The 12,015-nt window shown below is 32.4% G+C and overlaps 1 protein-coding gene across 11 annotated transcripts in view; it reads right to left on the minus strand.

The window, feature by feature from the left end:
- Positions 1 to 12,015, minus strand: part of FAM135A (family with sequence similarity 135 member A) — a 95,703-nt gene that overhangs the window by 67,838 nt on the left and 15,850 nt on the right. For all 11 annotated transcript variants that reach the window (XM_039853215.1, XM_039853222.1, XM_039853220.1 and 8 more), the window contains one exon: positions 7,157 to 7,236. In XM_039853215.1, coding sequence (XP_039709149.1) covers positions 7,157 to 7,214 — 58 coding nt within the window. In that variant the 5' untranslated portion in view covers positions 7,215 to 7,236. The remainder of the gene's footprint in view (positions 1 to 7,156; positions 7,237 to 12,015) is intronic.

A 12,015-nucleotide genomic window follows, 5' to 3' on the forward strand; every position in this document is an offset into this window, starting at 1 on the left:
TAAGGCTAATTCTTGAAAACTAAGAATGGAAAGGCATATATAAATAGCTGTCAGTAAACTCCTTCGGGGACTATTTTTTCTTAAATCAAGTGGGTTCTCAAATCCTAGAGTCCATCTTATTTCAGCTTTTTAACATTTGGGGCAATTTAGGATAGAAACAGAGGGTAAGACAAAGGAAAGCAATATTTACTGAGCACTATACGAGGTCTCTTTATCCAATTTTCATAAACACACTGCAACACAAGGATTATTTCTATTTCACTGATTACAAAAGGCTCAAAAAACTGAATAATTTGCTTAAGACCATATAGCTAGTGAGTGGAAGAACAAGATTTGAAACTAGTTATGTCCAAATTCAAACACTTTCTATAGATTAAGCTAGTTTTATATGCATAGAAATGCAAGCCCAGGAACCTAGGTTTCCTTGATAAGTTATAAATTCAGGAGTCTTTTGAGGTCTCTTCCTCCTTTCAGTTTTCCCCTTCTTGCCCTTGGTCATCCCAGTTCACACTTATCCCAGAAATGATCTTTTTGATTTAAAATTTTTTTCTTAATTTACTTACTAACATGAGCTATTATCTTACGTACTTAATTACTATGCTACATAATAGAAATTATATAAATCATAGGAAAACACGAAATTAACTTTATTATAATTTTCAGCTCTTTACATTAGATGGTTCACAAATCATAACATGAGTCAAAACCTGACTGCTTTCCATTTTTCTTTTATCACTAGAAGTGAAATAACAAAACTTTACTTGTATACAGCCCTTTAGAGTTTGCTAAGAACTTTCACTTACTTAACCTTGTAAAGCAGGTAACACATTTCACAGATGAGAAAATGAAGCTCACAAAGGTTAAGTGAGTTCTCCAAGGTTACATAAGAGAAAGCTGGTAGCCAAATTCTAAGTCACTACTTTATTAACTACAACTGGGGCACATCTTTGAATTTACAACTTCTAAAACACCTCAGATATATCTATTTCTATATTTCTATATCACAGGTGACCCAGCTCAATACCAAAATGGTAACTAGATTTGCCTTGACTTGCCAGACACTTAAGATCCTCTTTCTTTATGTTGGATAGTCATTTCAATTTTATAAACCCTTTCCCACTGTGTTACCATAAAAATGCAAAGGTAGTTTACTTGTTTTCAACATTAGGAACCTAACCATAGACAAAGCACATATGACTTAAATACAGCTGCAAAACAGAATATGAATATTAGCAACTTTGATAATATAAAACAAAGGATATACTTAACAGGTTGGGAGATACAGGGAAGGAGAAAACTTGAATAAAGAGGCAAGATTGTATATATCCTTACTTTACAAAATTAGGAGTCTGTCATATTTGCTGAAATAGGTAGAGTACGAAGCTTTAAATATGTTATTTGAAGCTACAATAATGGTCAAAGAAAGATATAGGAATAATGAAATCTCTTTTTAAAAGGAGGGGAGAGAGAGGGAGGAATTAGTGTAAGTAAGATAAAATGTCATTTATTATAACAGGAAGTAAAAATGTCTATATATAGAGAAAACCATTAGGAAAAAAGAAATATTAAAAAATAGAAAATGAGCTATGGTTTTCACTACAAATCCTTTGGGATTAATAGATCTTTTAACTATTTGCCTTCATTATTACATAAAATTATTTTCAGAGACAAGGGATAGATAGATATTTAAAAAAACAAATAAAAGAATATTTCTTTTTAAAAAATACTATCACTATTAGAAATGGAGAGTTGTTACTTGAACTTTTGGTTGAAATTGTAGATAGTCCTCTAACATTTCGAAATGGGGCCTAGAACCAGCAATAATTTTTCTCCTGTAGAAGTCTCTGAATGCATTTTTATTAATCAATTTTCAACAGCTTATACATACTCATTGTTTTTTGTGACAAATGTCATTGCAGATGACAGCTATTTCCTGCCTCAAATCTCTCACTGTCAGCACAATCTCATGTTGGAAATAATTTAAATGTGTAGAGATAAGCTGTATAATACTATCTAATTCCTACCCCATTTAATCTGCCCTACTGTGACTCAAAGACAAAAATCATTATTTTTTTTCTATTCTTCTTAAAAGTTTTGCATAAATATACACAAGATATAAGAATTATGGTAAAATATATCACTGGAAAGAAAAGGTCTTATGATAAAAGTACAAGTCAAAGAAGAAACAGAGTATGCTTATCTGTGGAATCTAAAACACGAAACAAAACAGGAACAGATTCAGAGATACACAGAACAAACTGGTGGTTGCTAGTGGGGAGGGCAGTGGAAAATGGGCAAAAGAGGTGAAGGAGATTAAGAGGTACAAACTTGCAGTTATAAAATAAATACGCCATGTGGATGTAATGTACTGTATATAGAATATAGTCAATTATAATTTTGTATGGTGACAGATGGTAACTAGACCTACGTTGGTGATCACTTCATAATGTATATAAACATTGAATCAATATGTTATCTATCTGAAACTAATATAATATTGTATGTCAATTATACTTCAAAAAAAAAAAAAGAAAGAAAAAAGGTATATAATTAAAAGTATAGAGAAAATCCAAGCTGCTATAACTTAATTAAAAAGTATGCAACTTCTTAAATTTTTTCTGGAATGATGGTATAAATAATGTTTTCAACAGAAGTAAAAATTATATATTATGGAAGTCTACTGTCTTTCAAACCTAGGTGTTTTTTTTAAAGATTGATGTCTGTCATAAGCAATTTATTTTTAAAAGATACTTCCATTTACACACTAGGAAACTATCAGATCATTGCTATTTCACAATCAATAACACACGGTTGATAATACCAGAACTAGAAACTGACTGGTAGCAACACTCTATCTGGACCTACAACTAATAAAAACCAAAATCACGGTGCCCAAATAGAGTACCTTCTTTTTAAGAAGGTACTCTATTTGGGTATTTCTGAAGCACTATTTGTCATAATGTCAAAATAACATTGCTTTGTAAATGATATTATGTGAAATATTTCTGCCATACAAATGACCTCGAAAGATCTCAAACAACCCAACCTTACATGTGACTGAATCATGAAGAAACAGAAAATCTGAACAGATCAATGAGTTAGGAGATTAAATCAGTAATCAAAACTCTTCCAACAAACAGAAGTCCAGGGGCAGATGGCTTCACTGGTGAATGCTACCAAACATTTAAAGAACTAATACCAAATATTTAAAGAACTAATACCAACCCTTCTCAAACTCTTCCTAAAAACTGATTAAAAGAAATAGTTCCAAACACATTTTACAGGGCCAGCATTACCCTCATATGGAAGCCAGACAAAGACACCACAAGAAAAGAAAATTATAGGCCAATATCCCTGATGAACACAGATGCAAAAATCCTCAACGAAATACTAGCAAACCAAATATGAGAGCACATTAAAAGGATCATATACTATGATCAAGTGGAATTTATCCCTGAGATGCAAGCATGGATGGTCTGACATGTGCAAATCAATAAACATGACATACCACATAAACAAAATGAAGGGTAATAGTCATATGATCATCTCAATAGATGCAAAATAAGCATCTGACAAAATTCAACATACTTTCATGATAAAAACTATCAATAAATTAATTGTAGAAAAAATATACTTCAACATAATAAAGGCCATATATGACAGGCCCAAAGCTAACATACTCAACAGTAAAAAGTTAAAAGTGTTCCTCTAAACTCAGGAATAAGACAAGGATGCTTGCTCTCACCACTTCTATGCAACATAGTACTTGGAAGTCTTGGCCACAGAAAATTGGCATAAAAAGAAATTAAAAGCCTCTAATAGGAAAAGAAGAAGTAAACTGTCACTATTTGCAGATATGATCCTATATATTGAAAACCCTAAAGACTACACCAAAAATCTGTTAGACCTAATTAACAAATTCAGTAAAGTTGCAGGAAACTAAATCAACATACAAAAATCAGTTGCATTTCTATATACAAGCTACTTGAAAAAGAAATCAAGAAAGCAATCAATAGATTTAAAAATAATATCAGAAATAAATTTAACCAGGAAAATAAAAGACCTGTACACTGAAAACTATAAGACACTGATGAAAGAAACTGAAGAAGACATTAATAAATGAAAGATATCCTATATTTTTGGATTGGAAGAATTAATACTGTTAAAATGTCCATATTACTCCAAGTGATCTATGAATTCAATATACTCTCTATCAAAATCTCACTGGCATTTTTCAAAGAAATGGAAAAAACAATCCTGAAATTCACAAGACCACCACAAATGACCCTGAATAGCCAGAGCAACCTTAAGACTAAAGAACAAAGGTGGAGGCATCACAGTACTTGATTTCAAACTTTATTACAATACTACAGTAATCAAAACATAGTACTGGCATAAAAACAGGCATATAGACCAATGAAACAAAATAAGAAAGCCCAGAAATAAACCCGCACGCTTATGGTCAACCAAGCTTTGACAAGGCACCAACACATAATGGGGAAGGGACAGTCTCTTCAATAAATGGTGCTGGGAAAACTGAATATCTTTATGCAAAAGAATGAAACTGGACCCTTATCTTCTGCCACTGATGAAAATTAACTAAAAATGTATTAAAGACTAAAATTTAAGACCTGAAATCATAAAACTTTAAGAAGAAAACATAGGGGAAATTTCCTTGATATTAATCTTGGCAATAATTATTTGGATTGGACAACAAAAGTAAAGGCAAAACTAAATAAGTAGGACAACCTAAATTAAAAAGCTTTCTCCTAAAAAGCTTTCTACTAAATAAGTAGGACTACCTAAATTAAAAAGCTTTGCTCTGCAAAGAATAACAATCAACAAAATGAAAAGGCAACCTACCTAATGGAGAAAATATTTGTGAATCACGTATCTGATATGGGGTTAATATCCAAAATATATAAAGAATTATATAAAGAACACAATTCAATAACAAAAAACCCCAAACAATCTGTTTAAAAAATGAGAAGAGAAACTAAGTAGACATTTTACAAAGAAGACATACAAATATCCAAAAGGTATATAAAAAAGATGTTCAACATCTCTATTCATCAAGGAAAATGTAAATCAAAACTACAAAGAGATATCATCTTACATCTGTAAGAATGGCTATTATCAAAAGTTAAGAGATAGCAAGTGTTGATGACGATGTGGAGAAAGAGGACTCTTGTGCATTCTGGGTGGGAACGTAAATTGGTGTAGCCACAATGGAAACAATATGGAGGTTCCTCAAAAAATTAAAAATAGAACTACCATATGAGCCAGCAATCGCTTCCCTGGGTATATACTTGAAAGACATAAAATCAGTTTCTCAAAGAGAAATCTGCACTCCCATGTTCATTGCAGCATTATTTACAATAGCCAATACATGAAAATGACCGAAGTATCTGTCAGTGGATGAATGGATAAAGAAAATATGGTATATAAATACAATGGAATATTATTCAGCCATAAAAAGATGGACATCCTGCCATTTCCAACATTATGGATGAACCTGGAGGGTATTCTGCTAAGTGAAATAAGTCAGACAGCAAAAGATAAATAATGTATGGTATCAATGTGGAAACAAAACAAAAAAGTCAATTTCATTGAAACAGGCAGTAGAATGGTGGTTGCCAGGGACTGGGAGGCAGGGTGGAAGATAAAGGGAGATGTAGATCAAAGGGTACAAACTTTCAGTTACAAGATAAATAAGTTCTGAGGATCTAATGCACAGTATGGTACTACAGTTAAGAGTAAATCTTAAGTGTTCTCACTACACATGTACAAAAGAGTTAATTATGAGAGATGATGGATGTGCTAATTATCTTCATGGTGATTATTTTACAATGTGTATATATATATATCAAATCACATGGTACACTTTAAATATATACAACTATATATTTGTCAATTATTCCTCAATAAAGCTGAAAAAATAAATAAAAAGGGAGTATAGAAAAAAGTCTTTCTGGTTTTTTCAACTGGCAATTTTAGGAGATACAATAAAGCAAGACATTTAGTTTGCTAGATTAAAGAAGTTCAAAAATGGAATACCAGATCTGTCTTGTCACGTTAGTTTTTTTAACCTCTGTGTTTCCTACAAAATAGACTTACAAAAAAACCTATTGACAATAAATGTATGTTTTAACATGTATGCCAGGCCAAGAATAAATTTCAAATTTGAAAGAAAGAATGTAGTATTTTTGGTCATAGCAATAAACAGGCTTCCCTGAGCATTTTGATAATCTTCAAGAAGATAGAGTAAACTCTCCATTATACACAATTCATTAAAATTTAACAATAACCCAGCATTTCAGTAACCATAGTGTGCCAAAAAGATAATGGTAAACACTTGAAATTCCTACGATGTTTTTAAATTTTAAAAAAGGATTGAATTATGCTCAGCGTAGCTTTAGTGTTAGGTATATTTTATTATTTTATGATGCTTTGGAAATTGGTAATCACATTAGACACATATGATAACTCTCCAGAATGTTACATTAACTATTTCATTTTCTAACTGCATAGAATAAAAGTGTATACCATATCAGGGAAGCTGAAAAACTGCCCACTGATTATGTTAGGGCCATCAGTTTTGGCTCAAACACTTTAATGCTGGTGTCTTTACTTAGAATACAAGTGAATAACAGAGTTGCTAAAACATATCTATTTTATATCTTCTTACATTGCCTTCTGGCTCTTTGTTTTCTAATTGGAGTAGTTAATCAGAAAAAAATGTGGTCAAAAAACTCAAAAGGCAGACTATAAAACTTTATCATAAAACACCTTTGTAATCTTGTCAAATTATGCATCCACGTTCACTGTATATTTTTTTAAATTATATCCCACATGATAAAATTGATACCACCCCTACTTTTTTTTTGTTTTCCTGGAAATTTCACATACTTTTCTTTCATTTGTTCATAATAAGAAACCTAAAAGTGAGACAAGGAACCTATAAGCAAGCCTGTTTTACTGAGGCCTCAAATATATGTCTTATAAGAGGTATTAGAAGGGTACGAACTTATAATGATGCTCTTTGGTATCTGACATTTGTAATTGAAAAAATAAAAATAATGATGAAAAGTTATTATTGGACACTATTATGTTGCTTCAGATTTTTATTTTAAGTTGAAAATATTCCTTGGCTTACCCGCTGCATGTAACAAACTAGCTTCCAGTCTATGGGGGACTCTTGGTGGAACTTTCATAGATGCACGAATCTGGTAAAAACTAAAGCAAAAGAGACAAAGAAGTCATTTCAAAACATATTTTTAAAATATGCAATGCCCCAATTTCTATAGATCTATACATATTAAAATAATAAAGTTAGTCTGCTTCAATCAGCTCCCCAAATATTTACTACTGGTGGAAAACAACATATCAGATCCACAAATCAAATATTGGCGTGGGATAAAACCCAAAGGGAAACCAGTATGTATAAAGATGAATGGAAAAACAGAAATATATATGGTATTTCTTACTTTAAATGACAGACTGTCATAGCAACCAGAGGAATCAGTAAGGCATCTAAGAGTTTCACTGCTTAATTTGGTTTACGCATTTTTTCCTTTTACAATATAATAAAGCAATTATTAGTAAGTATAACTTTGAGAAAAGAGAGAATTATAAATGGTTTTTAAAAATTGGTTTCATACTATGAAAACCTACCCACTCAAAAAAACAAACCTACTCAGATGTTATATGTCCTCTCTCTTCTGTACCTACCCAAACTTTAGGCACTGCTTAATCAGTTCTTTATCATGTGACAACAGTGCAAAACTAAACACTAAAAATATTTAGAAGAAGAGGAAAAGGACCATCACTAAACATGCACAAGAAATGTTTCCTCACATTCCATTTCCATTTAATCCTTATTGGGCTATAATTCTAATGTTATTCAGAAAGATATTTATTGATGTTATTTTTAAATATCAATGTAAGATACTGTATAGGAATACTTAATTACTTGAAATTATTTGAAATACTAAATTACTTGAAATTTCAAGTATCTTAAGCAGTCATTTAATATATCAGAAAATAAATCACTAAAGATTTTTTAATTTACTAATATTTAAATACAAGTTTAGATATTTTATCTATGTTTATCTATCAAAGCTGACAGTTATTTAACCTAACAGCCAAACTCAGGCTCCAGGTTAACTGGCTTAAATGGCAGAAGTAGTAAGGACTCGATAAGTAACATAAAGATAAGATTTAAAAGAAAAAATAAATCAGAATAGAAACAAAAATTATGTTCTTAAAAATATTCTTACAAACAAGTCAAGCCCTTTATCTAAAAAGAGTATGTCTCTAATCAGATTTTTTGAGAGATCAGTAACATAATATTCTTCAAAAGTCCTCAATGGATGGAGAAACCAGGTTGTAGAACAACAGAAGATTAATAAAAGCAGCAATTATACATGTTATATTTATGATGGTGACAATAAAAGAGAACTTAATCCTTATACCCAGTTCCAAACCTCCAACTATTTATAAACTATCTCTACTGGGATATGTTAAAGAGAAAACCACAGGCCCCAAATGGAATAACTTACATTAAAGCCCATGACATGAAACCACTTAATACCTAACCTAAATGCAGTTTCAACCTTCTCCAGGAATGTTATAACTGGTCGGTCTGGAATTTTCTAGACAGTACCAATGAGATAATCTGTCAAATGGGCCCTCTCCATCTTCAAAGAAAGCTAAGGCAATCTACCTGGTAAGACTCCTGTGTCCCCTTAAAGGAAGGTAACTTTGCCTAAAATAATCCTTTTTTTTCTAATAACTTTCTTGTCCCACCCAGTTTCTGCCTAAAAATACCTTCCATATTGTACAGCTTTCTACTTGCTAGATGGGATGCTGCCCAATTCATAAATCACTCAATAAAACCAACTATGTCTTTAAATTTACTTGAAGTTTTATTCTTTAACAGACATCTCATTTCAAACTCAACATATCAAAATGAACTAATCTTGAGTCCCACACCAGTCATCCTATTCAACTTCATTATTTATTTCAGTATTACCAATATTTTCCAAGTTAATGTGATTTAAAAATTCAGCATTATTTTTTAAATTTCACATTATTATGAATTCCAAATTTGCAAAAAGTAGAGCAATGAACTGACATTCCCATTGCCTATATTCGATTATTAAAAAGATTTTGCCATATTTGATTCATCAGTATTTTTTTCTTTGCTGAGCTATTTCAAAAAAATCATGCAAATCCACACCTCGACAAACATATTTTTAATGCTTTTTCCATCTGAACATCATCTTCCATATGGAATTAGTCACTAAATCCTATTTGCCTCATAGAAATTAATAAGAAAAAAATATTAAAGTGTATGGTAGGTTGATTTATTAAATGTTTCCAATTTTTTTCCCCGTCTCTATCAACACCTCTTGCAATGTGACTCCCATTAAAAAGTGGACTGTAGTTCCCCACTCCTTAAATGTGGGCCCACTTTATGACTTGTTTTGGGCAATATAATGTGGCTGAGATGAAGCCTAGGTCTTTAGAGGTCTTCTTATATAGTTTCTTATTCTCTTTGGAAACCTGCCTCCTCCATGAGAATAAGCTGGAAGGTGAGGTCATAAGACTTAGCTGTGTCCACCCAGGTGAGGCCACTCTGCATCAGCTAGCACCCAGCCAACCTGTCATTGCCTACAAATTCATGAGTGAGCCCAGCGAAAATTTGTTAAGCCAGCCCAGATCAGCAGAACGAACCATTTAGATGATCTATAGACTTGTGAGCAAAATAAATGTTTATTGTTGTGATGCCACTGAAGCTTTGTGTTTCTTGTTATCTCTATTATTGTGACAATATACAACTAATACAGAAATTGCTACCTAACAACAAAAACTTAAAATATGTAGCATTGACTTTGTGACAAAAATAACAGTTATAGTTACAGAGGTAAGAAAAATAATAAGAAAACTATAGGAGACTTAAACAACAGTAACCCATTTTTGCATAAAAGAAACATAGGTACTAAACTCATAGACCTTGGATTTAAAGAATTACGAATTTGCCCTCAAAGGCAAGGAAAGTAAAAGAAAAAAAAAAAAGAATTTGACTATATCATGGTAAAAAGCTGCTGCACAGCAAAAGAAACCATCAACAAGGCAAAGAAGCAACTATTTGAGTGGGAGAAGATTATCTGCAAACGACACCTCTGATAAGGGCCTAATATCCAAAATATACAAAGAATTCATGCAACTCAATCTAATTAAACAATCAGATTAAAAAATGGGCAGAGGACCTGAACAAACTCTTCTCCCAAAAAGACATACAAATGGCCAAAAGACACATGAAAAGATGCTCAACTTCGTTAGCTATTAGAGACATGCACAGCAAAGCCACAATGAAATACCACCTCACACCTGTTAGAATGGCTATCTTCAACAGAACAAGTAATAACAAGTTTTGGAGAGGTCATGGGAAAAAAGGAACCCTCAGACACTGCTGGTAAAAATGTAAATTGGTATAGTCACTGTGGAAAACAGCATGAAGGTTCCTCAAAAAATTAAGAATAGAATTACCATATGGCCCAGAAATCCCTTTTCTGGGTATTTGCCCAAAATACTTGAAAACATTTATCCATAAAGATATATACACCCCAACATTCATAGCAGCATTATTCATTCGCAGTGGCCAAGACACGGAAACAACTGAAGTGTCCTTCAATAGATAATCAGATAAAGAAAATGTGGTCCATATATATAATGGAATATTACTCAGCCATAAGAAAAGATGAAATATTACCATTTGCAACAACATGGATGGATCTTGAGATCATCATGCTAAGCAAAATAAGTCAGACAGAAAAAGTTGAGAACCATATGATTTTACTCATATGTGGGATATAAAACTGAAAGCAACAAATGAACATGACAGAGACTCATGAACACAGACAGTAGATTAGTGATTACTGGAGGGAAGAAGGAAGTGGGGAGGCAGATAGGAGTAAAGGGGGTCAAATACATGGTGACAGAAGGAAATTTAGCTTTGGATGTGAACACGCAATGCAATATACATCTGATATATTACTCAATTGTACACTTGAAACCTATATGATTTTATTAACAATGTCAGCAAAAAGGTAACCCATGTTACATAGTGATGAAACTTTTGGTAAATATGCTGTCAGTAATAATTTAGCAGAAATTAGACGGTGTAACTAAGAAACTTTTGTACTTGATTAAGCCAATTTCCAGTCAAGTGGTTGCTCCTAGCTAAGTATAACAAGATTTTGCAAGAAAGAGACAAGTTAAAGAAAGAACTGGTCATTTTACAAGTAGAATCTAGAATGAATAAAGAGCAACTAGGACTTGCTAGGTTAGAAAATAAAACTGTTTTTCATCTCCTCTCCCTAAAGATTTTCAAAATAAAATGCCACTATGAACAAAGATCAACTCATGGGTGTGGTTACAAATCCTTTTCTTATAATCTCTAAAGGAATTAAGGCAATGTCTAAATAGACATTCTGTTTGACAAAGGGGCTTTTACAAAGTTTAAGGGCATGATCCCACATAATTCTGATCCCCAAATAGTAGTGATTACACCCAGAGAGTAGTCATGCCTCAAAAAAAAATAATTGTGGGTATAGGTTTCAAAACATGGAATGGACCATACCAGACATACAGAAACCCCATAAAGTTTTAAGTTTTATTGGTCAAAGTGCCACTAGCCTAGACTCCTGGCCTGGCCTTTTAACTTGCTTAGACAACAGAATGCCATGGAAGTAACAACTGAGCCAATTCAAGGAAACTTGCATCTTCTGCTCTCTTTCTTGGACTCCTGTCATTACTGAGAACAAACCTAGGCTGTCCTACTGAAGAATGAAAGATAATGTGGAGCAGAAAGCACAGCTGTTTCTATATTTTCAACAAGATGGCAAAGCCAAGTCAAAACAAACAAACAAACAAATAAGACAATAGAAAATCTCTCTCATTCTATTCTTGTTTCTCATAAATACAGTACTACCATTCTTAGTACAGACC

The sequence above is a fragment of the Pteropus medius genome, unplaced genomic scaffold (genome assembly GCF_902729225.1).
Source record: "Pteropus medius unplaced genomic scaffold, Ma_sr-lr_union100, whole genome shotgun sequence".
Classification (NCBI taxonomy): Eukaryota; Metazoa; Chordata; class Mammalia; order Chiroptera; family Pteropodidae; genus Pteropus; species Pteropus medius.